At 39.4% G+C, this 12,126-nt stretch overlaps 1 protein-coding gene across 1 annotated transcript in view; it reads left to right on the top strand.

The window, feature by feature from the left end:
* Positions 1 to 12,126, top strand: part of LOC126412214 (xylosyl- and glucuronyltransferase LARGE1-like) — a 180,327-nt gene that overhangs the window by 28,248 nt on the left and 139,953 nt on the right. Inside the window, exon 4 of the mRNA XM_050081699.1 lies at positions 3,983 to 4,178. Coding sequence (XP_049937656.1) covers positions 3,983 to 4,178 — 196 coding nt within the window. The remainder of the gene's footprint in view (positions 1 to 3,982; positions 4,179 to 12,126) is intronic.

The following is a 12,126-nucleotide window of genomic DNA, read 5'->3' as shown; positions in this document are numbered from 1 at the left end:
AGGTGAAATACACTCAGGCTTCAAGAAGAATATAATAATTCCAAACTCAAAGAAAGCAGGTGTTGATAAGTGTGAAAATTACCAAACTGTCAGTTTAATAATTCACAGTTGCAAAATACTAACACCAATTCTTTACAGACGAATGAAAACTAGTAGAAGCTGACCTCGGGGAAGATCAGTTTGGATTCCGTAGAAACGTTGTAACAAGCGAGGCAATACTGACGCTATGACTTGTTGTAGAAGATAGCTTAAGGAAAGGCAAATCTGCATTTCTAGCATTTGTAGACTTAGAGAAAGCTTTTGATTAAGTTGACTTGAATACACTCTTTGAAATTCTGAAGGTGGCAGTGGTAAAATACAGGGAGCAAGAGGCTGTTTACAATTTGTACAGAAACCAGATGGCAGTTATAAGAGTCGAGAGGCATGAAAGGGAAGCAGTGATTGAGAAGGGAGTGAGGTAGGAGTGTAGCCTATCTCCGATGTTGTTCAGTCTGAATATTGAGCAAGTGGTACAGGAAACAAGAGAAAAATTTTGAGTAGGAATTAAAATCTGTGGAGAAGAAATAAAAGCTTTGAGGTTTGCCGATGACATTGTAATTCTGTCAGAAACAGCAAAGGACCTGGAAGAGCAGCTGAACGGAATGGACAGTGTCTTGTAAGGAGGATATAAGATGAACATCAACAAAAGGAAAACAAAGATAATGGAATGTAGTCGAATTAAATCAGGCGATGTTGAGGGAAATAGAGTAGGAAATGAGACACTTAAAGTAGTTGATGAGTTTTGCTATTTGGGGAGCAAAATCTGATGATGGTTCAAGGGGAGAGGACAAATGTAGAGTGGCAATGGCAAGCTAAGCATTTCTGAAGAAGAGAAATTTGTTAACATTGAGTATAGATTTAAATGTCAGGAAGTCTTTTCTGAAAGTATTTATATGGAGTGTAGCCATGCATGGAAGTGAAATATGGGCGATAAATAGTTTAAACAAGAAGAGAATAGAAGCTTTTGCAGTGTGGTGCTACAGAAGAATGCTGAAGAAGATCATGTAACTAATGAGGAGGTACTGAATAGAATTGGGGAGAAGAGGAATTTGTGGCACAACTTGACTAGAAGAAGGTATCAGTTGGTAGGACTCATTCTGAGGTGTCAAGGGATCACCAATTCAGTACTGGAGGGACGCATGGAGGGTAAAAATCGTAGAGGGAGATAAGAAGATCAATACACTAAGCAGATTCAGAATGATGTAGGTTGCAGTCGTTATTCAGAGATGAAGAGGCTTGCACAGGGTGGAGTAGCATGGAGAGCTGCAGCAAACCAGTCTCTGGACTGAAGACCACAACAACAACAAAAACGTTACATAAGCGCTGGCAGGTCGATAGACACACAAACAAACACAAACATACACACAAAATTCAAGCTTTCGCAACAAGCTGTTGCCTCATCAGGAAAGAGGGAAGGAGAGGGGAAGACGAAAGGAAGTGGGTTTTAAGGGAGAGGGTAAGGAGTCATTCCAATCCCGGGAGCGGAAAGACTTACCTTAGGGGGAAAAAAGGACAGGTATACACTCGCACACACGCACATATCCATCCACACATACAGACACAAGCAGACATATATGTCTGCTTGTGTCTGTATGTGTGGATGGATATGTGCGAGTGTATACCTGTCCTTTTTTCCCCCTAAGGTAAGTCTTTCCGCTCCCGGGATTGGAATGACTCCTTACCCTCTCCCTTAAAACCCACTTCCTTTCGTCTTCCCCTCTCCTTCCCTCTTTCCTGATGAGGCAACAGTTTGTTGCGAAAGCTTGAATTTTGTGTGTATGTTTGTGTTTGTTTGTGTGTCTATCGACCTGCCAGCGCTTTTGTTCGGTAAGTCACCTCATCTTTGTTTTTATATATAATTTTTCCCACGTGGAATGTTTCCTTCCATTATATTGAAAACGTTACATAACATTTATATGTTATAAATATTCAAAAAATAAATAGCCTATGTCATTCTCAATGTTCGTTAGAGTAGTGTGTAATAGTTTGAAGTTAATCAACAAGTACTTATCTAGATTTTTCGTAACAATGCTTCTTCTTTAAACACTGCATATATGTTTATATATTGAATATATTTCAAGAGTATATAACCTATGTCCATCTGAGTATTCATGAGAGTATCGTGTAAAAATTTGAAGTAAATCAGTAAAGAACTTTTTGAGAATTTTGCTAACTGTGTTTTGCATTTAATCATTACACAAACCTGATCAGCCAGAACATTTAATAGATTTAATAGCCAGTCTGCCCACCTTTAGCACAGATAACAGCAGCAATGCTTCATGGTGAAACGTCCTGGCAGATTAAAACTGTGTGCCTGACCGAGACTTGAACGCGGGACCTTTGCCTTTCGCGGGCAAGTTCTGCAAGGTTCGCAGGAGAGCTTCTGTAAAGTTTGGAAGGTAGGAGACGAGGTACTGGCAGAAGTAAAGCTGTGAGTACCGGGCGTGAGTCGTGCTTCGGTAGCTCAGTTGGTAGAGCACTTGCCCGCGAAAGGCAAAGGTCCCGAGTTCGAGTCTCGGTCGGACACACAGTTTTAATCTGCCAGGAAGTTTCATATCAGCGCACACTCCGCTGCAGAGTGAAAATCTCATTCTGGAATGCTTCATGGTGTTTAAGCATTGAGGCCTTGGTAGATTGGGCTGGAGGCAGTTGGCACCACATTTACACACACAAGTCATCTAATTCCCATCAATTCTGAGGAGGGGGGCGATGAGCACTGATGCCATGTGCAGTCACATCCCAGATGTATTCAATCAGGTTCAGACTTGGTGAGTTGGCAGGCCAGTGCATCAACTGGAGCTCGCCACTGTGTTCCTTAAACCACTCCAGCCCTCTCCTGGCCTTGTGATGTGGAGCATTATCTTGTTGAAAAAGGCCACTGCCATTGGGAAACGTGATAGTCATGAAGGAATGTACGTGGTCTGCAACTAGTGTATGATATTCCTTGGCTGTCGTGGAGCGTTGCTAGAGGTCCACTGAAGACATGGATGCTCATGTGAATGTTCCCCAGAGCATAATGGAGCTGCTGCCACCTGCTCTCTGTTCTGCAGTTCGGGTGTCAAGGATCTGAAAAATTACAGATTCGTGATCTCCCATCAGGATGATGATGAAGAAGAAAGCGTCAGGATTCATGAGACTATGTAATGTGTTGTTGGCTGCAGAGCCCCATCGTCAAGCGTGTTCGGCACAATGTGTGTTCAGATACACTTTTACTTTGCCCAGCATTAAAGACTGATGTTAATTCCACCACAGTTTGTCACCTGTCCTGTTTTACCAGTTTGCTCAGCCTATAATGTCCGACATCTGTAATGAGGTTTGGCCGCTCAACCCCACTACACCTGGCCAAGATTTCACGAACACCCAACAAATTGTGCAGTTTCTGAAATGCTCGTGCCGAGCCTCTGGGTCATCACAATCAGCTGTTTTTCAAACTCAGATAGAGCATGCTCCTTCCCCATTCTGCACACGTACAGCAGGCTCACTGATACTTCATGCACTGCATGTGTGTCTAACTAGCAATCTTTCCTAACCATGTGACACTGCTATTGCTGTACTGATCTGCCTGAACATATTGTTCTGACAAATCAGTTTATATGTGTATATTAAATTGATGTATAACCTGTGCCTGTTCAAAATTCATTTTTGTATTGTGTAAAAATTTGAAATAAATCAGTCAAGAACTTTATGAGATATATTTGATAACAATGTTTTCTCCATATAAGCTACATTTATATTATGTTTATTAAAAATATGTAGCTAGTATCAATCTGAATGTTTGTAAGAGTATTGTGTAAAAATTTGAGATAAATTGACCAAGTTCTTTTCAGGATTTTTGGTAACAAAATTAAACAGTGACTTGTCTTTATATAGTAGTAAAGGTAATATGAATCTGGGAACTGCTGAAATAATTGATAATAACTTTCATTGTATTCTTCCTTCACAGGAGGCTGATGTGCCAAAATGTGAAGTCATACATGTTGCCATTGTTTGCGCTGGATACAATTCCAGTCGATCGGTTGTGACATTAATAAAGTCTATATTGTTCTACAGTAAAAATCCACTACACTTTCACTTAATAGCAGACTCAGTTGCACAGGTGATTTTGCAGACGCTGTTCTATACATGGAGTGTCCCACAAGGTACTTATATTTTACTTCTAAATATTTATATTATAAATCTGTGAATTTGTGAAATAATTAGTAATCACAATTTGACACAGAAGTTCCATTAGGTAATAAGCTGCTGGTTGAAATGATGAAGGACAATTAGTGAATAGTTCTTTCTGAAAAGGTGATAGAGGTATTATATGTCTTCAATAAAGTTTGATAATTTCAGAAATAATTGGAAAAATTTGATGTAAGGAGGGGGGGGGGGGGGGGTGGGGGAGGAAAAAACTGTCAGCTTGGCATGCATATACTTTAGATCAGGTGTCCTTCATTTATAAATATGAATTTTAGAAAAAGTGTGAAAAAAGCAGTTATTGAACTCAAGAGTTGGAGATGAATAGGATTTGAGTGTAGTGTGTGCTGACGGATTGTATTGTCATATCTAAATGGAATAAGTTTTATGTTAAAAATAGTAATCATCTGTGTCTTGATTCATTAGTGCTAGCACAGTTAATTTTTTTTGTGTTTTACTGGTAATTAGATAATGAATTTTGTATGAAAAATTTGAATAGGATATTGCAATTGGAAAGTTGGAAGTGAGCTTTACATGAACAATACTACTCCAAGCAGTAGTTGGACTTGCTGGCTGATGTGCTGTGGGTCACCAGTTCATATCCAGTTGCTAGTCAATATTTGTTATTTAGTATTTATTATTTCTAGAAGGTATCCAAAGTTTCTTACGAAGGTAATTTTTACATTTTCTGGAATGTTCTAGCGTGTATGAACAGCAGCATTCTTTGTGCAGAAAGCAGTTCTGTTCTGTCTGTATGTTGAAGTCCGTAATAAATTTGCTTTCAGTGCTAGTGTTGTACTTCATTGATGACTCTGCTCTTGGATTTATACTTGATTGTGGTTATGTTGTGACAGTATTATGGGTCTCTCTTTGTAATTATAGATTATAATTTTATGGTTTCTCCATAAGAAAGCTTTGTCAGTTCATGAACATCATTGTAAGAAGTATTCTGAGAAATTCTTAAATATAATTGCTTTGGATGAATGAAAATTTGCTATAAACAGCTAGTAACTCAAAACAAAACCCTGTAGTAACCCATAACTGATTGCTCAAAACCAAGTGTGTTTATTACTGTGTGATGAACATGAAACTGGGGTACACTGTTTTCTGCTATACAGTTATGGTAAAAACATGATCCACTACATGTGTTGATTATCCTGTAATATTGTACAAAGTCAAAATCCTCCACAAAATTAGCAAAGGAAGTCATTTTTCTACTGTTTGTAATAATTAGGCAAAAATTATATTGAAGTGATTAACAGATCACACTTAAAATTGTTTGAAGAAACAACTAACACTAACTATATGTACAAAGCTAAGTCACAAGGCAACAGTTTCTAATTTATTGGTTTCAAATTTCATCTGCCGAGGTGAATGTAGGCTGTTCAGCCGACAGTCAATTTGAAAACCAGATTTTTTGTTACTGAGAATGTTTTCTGTATTGTCCTTTGGTTATGTTATTGTTGCATGCTTTATTTACCTTCCACATTTCCTCTGTTACCAAATTACAAATGGCACACATTTTTTTCTTAAAGCAGGTTGGTATTATTCAGAATTCCAATGGACCATATTATTCCCCACTCTTTTGGTGGCAAAACCCTATTGTTCAAATAATCTCCATTCAATGCTGTGGCATTAATGCCCGCATGGTGCCACTCTATTCGTTGATGTCAGATCCAACATCTTGCTACCCATCATCCATGTACTGCTTCCCTCAGAGTGCATCCTTCATTGGGCCAAACAGATAGAAGTCTGAAGGTTTGGTGGCGAGGATCCCCATTGGCATACACCTTGAGTACCTCAACTGGTGGATGAGTGTGTGATCACTAACAGAGATGTCCAGTTTTGTAGTGAGATATTTGATTGTGATCCACTGATTATCTCAAATAAGAGTGTCCACATGTTCAAACAGCTTTGTGCATCCGAACGGCACATGGGAGATTGGACATTTTGCGCGACCTTGTTGCGATGAAGGCAGATGCCTTGTCCAATAACACACCATGCTTTTGTTCTCTGCCAGGTCTCTGTAGACATTCTGCAAGCACTGAATATGTATGATGCTCTGGTTTTCTGTCAAAAGAAACCCAATGACAGCTCTCTGCTTGGAACACACTTCCGTTAACAGACACTATTTTGAAGGCTGTGTATATTGCCGCCACCTATTGGAATTTCTGGAACAATAGGTGCTGAAGTGGGGATATTCCATGATGTCCCACAACGAATTCCACAGTTTTTTTCCAATTGAAACTGGCCAAGAAAAAAAAGTGTGGTGTATTACTTATTGAATGCCCCTTGTAGTAACCTTTTGTGCCTCAGAATGTGCCCTACTGACAGATCCCTTGTGCCCTAAATTTCTTTTCTCCCTGATTTGATTTAGTACTTCTCCGTTTAATTTTCAGAATTTTTCTGTAGCACCAAATTTTCAAAATTTGTGTTCCCTTCTTTTCTGTATTGTTTGTAATTCATGTTTAGCTTACAAGGCTACACTCCAGGGAACTGCTTTCAAAAAATACTTCCTGACACTTAAATTTTTAAAATTTATATTAGGTACTAACATACTTATCTTTTTCTGAACTTTTTCCTTTTTATTGCCAGTTTGGATTGTATATCTCCTCTATTTTGGTATTGCCAGGATTATTTTGCCCCCCCCCCCCCCCCACCCACCCCAGGCAGGAAAACCTATCTACTAGTTTCAGTGTCTCACTTGATAATTTATTTCACTACATTCTATTATCCTTGTTTTACTTTTATTGATGTTCATCTTATAACCTCCTCTTCAGACACTGTCCATTATGTTCAACTGATTGCCAAGTCATGTGCTGTGTGTGAGAGAATTGCAATGTCATTGGAAAACCTTAAATTTTTTATTTTATTTCTTCTCTCTAAACTTTAATTCTCTTTCCAAATTTCTCTGCATTTTGTCCCTGTAATCTTCAGAATTTCTGAGAGTGTGTTCACTTAGTATTGTGTAATACTTTTCCCAAATCAACAAATACTATAAACATGGATTTGCATTTTTCCAGTCTAACATCAAACATGATCAGAGTCTCTGCATTTTATATCTTCTATATTTTAGCATAACCAATTATTTTTCTGCTCAAACAGTGAACTACGTTTAGTGCCTCATTTCATAATTTAATTTCCTCAGCATCGCCCAATTTAATTCGAGTACTATTCATTAACTTTATTTTACTTTTTTTGGCGTTCTCATTATACCCTCTCTTCAAGGCGCTATACATGCTCTTCAAAGTCCTTTGCCACTTGTGATAGAATTACAATGTCATCACTCAAAGGTTTTTATATTTCTCCTTGAACTTTAATTCCCTTTCTAAAATTCTCCATAGTTTGCTTCACAACTTGCACACTGTACAGTCTGCATAACACTTGGGATAGGCTATGACCCTGTCTCCCTCCCTTTTCATCTACTACATCCCTTTCGTGCCTCTCAACTCTTACAACTACAGTCTGTTTTCTGTGCAAGTTGTAGAAACCTTTTGTTTTCTGTATTTTATCGCTGCTACCTTCAGAATTTCAGAGTGTGTACTCCAGTCAACATTGTCAAAGGCTTTCTCTAAATCTACTAATTCTAGAAACATATTGTTTGCCTTCCTTTAACCTATCGTTAGAGAAAATAAACAGGGCAAGTGTAGATCTGAAGCCTAGTAACTGAGGTGACAACTGTGTTTCATCCTTTCCAGGAGAGTGACTTGTCACAGCATCTGGTTAATTAACCTTGGAACAGATACAGCTTGGAAATCCTCAGCACCCGGGTTTGCTATACAAACACGCACAAATGCACATGGGTGCCCTCTGCCAACCCGTGACTGCGAGATAGATCATTTTGAAATTCAGAAGTTGTTTTAAAACAACACTGTTGACTGCAAAACACAGAAAATAAATGCATCACAATGTGAAAAAGCAGACAAAAATTTATTCAGTTGAGTAAGCCATCAGTTGTAAATCTTTGAACCTGTGACTTCAGAAAAAGTTACGACACAACATTCTACAATTATATACAACCATGTAATGGAGCAACACTCATACGTTGCCTCTTTGGCCGGTGCTCATTCTCCTAGAATCCTTACAAATCAAAATTATGGGAAAAACTAGAAGTTTTAAGGAAAGCTGCACAGATTATAGTACCCATGCCCTTGACAGATTGCCTTGGCAGTGAACCTTGCAATGTAGCAAGGTGATTCTGCAGAATGACATGTTCAACTTCTAACCACTTAGGCTGACAAGAGGTGTTTGTGGAAACGAAAAACGGGGTTTAGGTAGTTCGTAAGTGTGGGACATATCATTGTGCATACTCTGGTTTACTGTATATGCAGATTGATGCAAAGCCATCTCAGTGTACCGATAAGGTGCAACCTCAAATGCATATCTCCACATCATGTGGAGGCCCACAGCATCACCGAGCGAGGTGGCGCAGTGGCTAGCACACTGGACTCGCATTCAGGAGGACGACGGTTCAATCCCGCCTCCAGCCATCCTGATTTAGGTTTTCCGTGATTTCCCTAAATCACTCCAGGCAAATGCCGGGATGGTTCCTTTGAAAGGGCACAGCCGACTTCCTTCTCCGTCCTTCCCTAATCTGATGAGACCGATGACCTCGCTGTTTGGTCTCTTCCTCCAAACCAACCAACCCACAGCATCACAGCTTGGCAGTGTGTTGGAAGTCGTGCAGGAAATAGATGCTGGCGATAATGTAAGTGCAAGAATGCTTGAAAAATAAATGAGAACCGTCATTTGTCACTCCTGGGCTCTCTCAAGTGTCAAAGCAGTACATTAATACATGTTATGATCTACTGTGAGTTACCAATTGATGAGAGCTCTATATCACGCGTGATTGTAAAAGTGATTGTACATAGGGGACATTGTGATTACAATGCAGAAGAGTTGTCGCAAAACTGTGTCATCTCAAATAGAACGGAGCTCTTTTTCCACCACCTGCGCCAATGTAAAAGGTGAAGAAGTCACATGGTGTGGTCTAGTGGTACTGCATAGCAGGTCCATTGCTGCAGCAACTTTAAGAATGGTGACATCATTTGTCACTCCTGGGCTCTCTCCAGTGTCAAAGCAGTACATTAATACATGTTATGATCTACTGTGAGTTACCAATTGATGAGAGCTCTATATCACGCGTGATTGTAAAAGTGATTGTACATAGGGGACATTGTGATTACAATGCAGAAGAGTTGTCGCAAAACTGTGTCATCTCAAATAGAACGGAGCTCTTTTTCCACCACCTGCGCCAATGTAAAAGGTGAAGAAGTCACATGGTGTGGTCTAGTGGTACTGCATAGCAGGTCCATTGCTGCAGCAACTTTAAGAATGGTGACATCAAAAAATATTTGAAAGGTAAAAATTGGCACATTTACCCCCCCCCCCCCCCCCCACAACACTCCAACCTCTACACATTTTTCACATTTTTGGGAGTTGAATCCTACTCAGTGGGTCTTCTTGCAGCCAGAAAACACTACTCACAAGTTATTCACTTTCTACACGCTTGCTGCCACTGTCAAAACCATCATGTCCTTTCTGAGACATAGTTTCACTACACTGTTTCTTACAGTATCTGCCTGATTTTTCCCTATTACCCATCAAGCCTCATAGTGATAATTATTCCATATATTTATTTTGATTCTTTTACTGCCTCATCATCTAATCTAAGAGTTAATCTCAAATATGTTTACATGTTAGCTGTACTGATTTATAAACATCATTTACGTAATTAACTATGGCAATGCGTAGACATGGCAAGCCTCACACACCTTTTCAGCACACTGCAACATAAAATTCATGGACAGAGGCCACCATCATGAGTATTTTTTGTCCTGGGGCAGTTTATTGTACAAGTTAGCTCTTCAGTGGGAGCTTCCCTCATTTGACCTTGAAGGACTCATTGAAATGTTGGCCCTTGGAATTTGACGAGCAAATGCAAATAGTGTCTGATCATTTCCTTGTTTCAGTAGTAAGAAACAACCAAGCTAATCCTATCTACAATGAGCTTCTGGACTGCAAGACATAAGACAACAATGTTATTTCATCTGCTCTAGCGTCAGTGTCTTTAATCTGGTTGAGCCATGAGTTAAAATGGACTTGAATGACAGATACGGGTACGTTATTCCACACTGCTTCAAAGCACTGCCAGAGTTCACTAATCAGAGGGGTCAATGAGTGGGGGGTGTCAGTCTCTCAGCAACACGAGACCAGATTTTTCAGTGGATGGGAAAGCAGACAATGATGGCCAGGGTAACAGTCAAACACCCTCTGAATTGAGGTAGGTCAGGACAGCATGGGCATGCTTTCAAGGGGACTTCAAAGACAGTGCACAGCTATTGGTATTAACATATCAGAAATGTAATGACTACTACCCTATTTAATGGCCTTGCTTACCAGAGGTAACAGAGTTGTGTACCTAATGGCATCCCTTACCATAAAGCCTGGTGGTGGGCTCAAATGCAATCTGACAATGTTAGTTAGTTAGTTTTGTATGCTGGAGATCACTTGGATGATAAATCGTAATACTGTGGAACAAATCATTTTAGATTCACATCTCAATTTAAGAAGACATACTAAAAAGTAATGCTTCGCGATGCTGTATTTGAAAACTCTTTAAAGTGTTTTAAATAAAACAAACTTTACTAACTTTCTATATCATCATTCTTCGTGTCTACATATTTGTAGCCCTGTGTTGCTAGAGGGCTCCAAATGGTAGCATGCCACAATGCAGGGTTTGTCGTAACTATCTCGATGCTTGAAAAACAGCATGCTGTAATCGAGTTTTGAATTCAAAGAGTTTGTCCACACATGGAGCACCTCTCCTTCAACATGTCAATGTCAGACAACACACAAAGCTCAGTATTACCTTGTGTGGTTTTAAATTTATCTGGAACCCAAGTTGATCCCCCCCACCCAAATTGGCTCTTTCTGTAAGCAATTTGTGTTAATAATCTGTCAAAAACTGCCTTCTTTGGAACTAGGGTTATTAACCTCTTCATGAAATCTTTAGTAGTTTCACCAATCTTGTATATCTTCTATAGTAGATGGAGTGGTTGTGTTGTTATTTGTTTTCCCAAAGATCTCAGTAATTCGGAGGGAATGTTTGTACTTGAGATGCTTGGTTTCGACTTAAGTTTTTCAGTGCTGTGTCAAATATGGTTATGGTTATGTTAAACTACCTATACGTCTTCTTCTGTCTATCTTTATCCATCTTCTGTCTTTATCTACCTATTTATCTATCTATCCAATGTATATGGTGTGTCCCAGTTTTGTTAGGACTGCTTGTGTTAAGTTCTAAACTGCAATGCTACCCTTTGGTGAGGTGTTAACGACCCATGAAGTTTCAGAAACAGCTCTGTAGAAAGTCAAACCACTAGCATTGCTGCAGCAGCCATCTTGGCTACGAATGTAACAGTACGTCTGACATTCGTCAGGAAATGGCAATGAGGCAACATCAAGGTTTTTGAGACATTCGGCATTTGTGGATGGTTTCTGGCTCCTCTTCCATAATGAAAGCCCAGCCCACAAAGTGAAGACTGTGCATAAGTTTTTGGCCAGCAAATGTATCATAGTCCTGGATCACCCAATGTGTTCACCAGATTTGGCCCAGTTGACTCATGGTTATTTCCCAAATTGAAGCTGACAGTGAAAGGACACTGTTGTGAATCAATTAAGGACATCCAAGAAAACTGTACTGCAGTATTAATGAAACTCCAAAAAAGGACTACAGTGACTGTTTCAAAGCACTTTTAAAATGATGTCAGCTTTGTTTTAATTCAGGAGGAGACTATTTTGAATAAATACAGAGATTTTGTGAACATAATCCCTGATGTATTTTTCATAGTCCTGATGGAGCTGGGATGCACTGTGTATATAAATTGATATCACCTGCCATGGTGATGT

The sequence above is a fragment of the Schistocerca serialis genome, chromosome 7 (genome assembly GCF_023864345.2).
Source record: "Schistocerca serialis cubense isolate TAMUIC-IGC-003099 chromosome 7, iqSchSeri2.2, whole genome shotgun sequence".
NCBI classification, from domain to species: Eukaryota; Metazoa; Arthropoda; class Insecta; order Orthoptera; family Acrididae; genus Schistocerca; species Schistocerca serialis.
The sequence above is the reverse complement of the archived record's forward strand: the minus strand, read 5'-3'. Positions and strand labels throughout refer to the sequence as shown.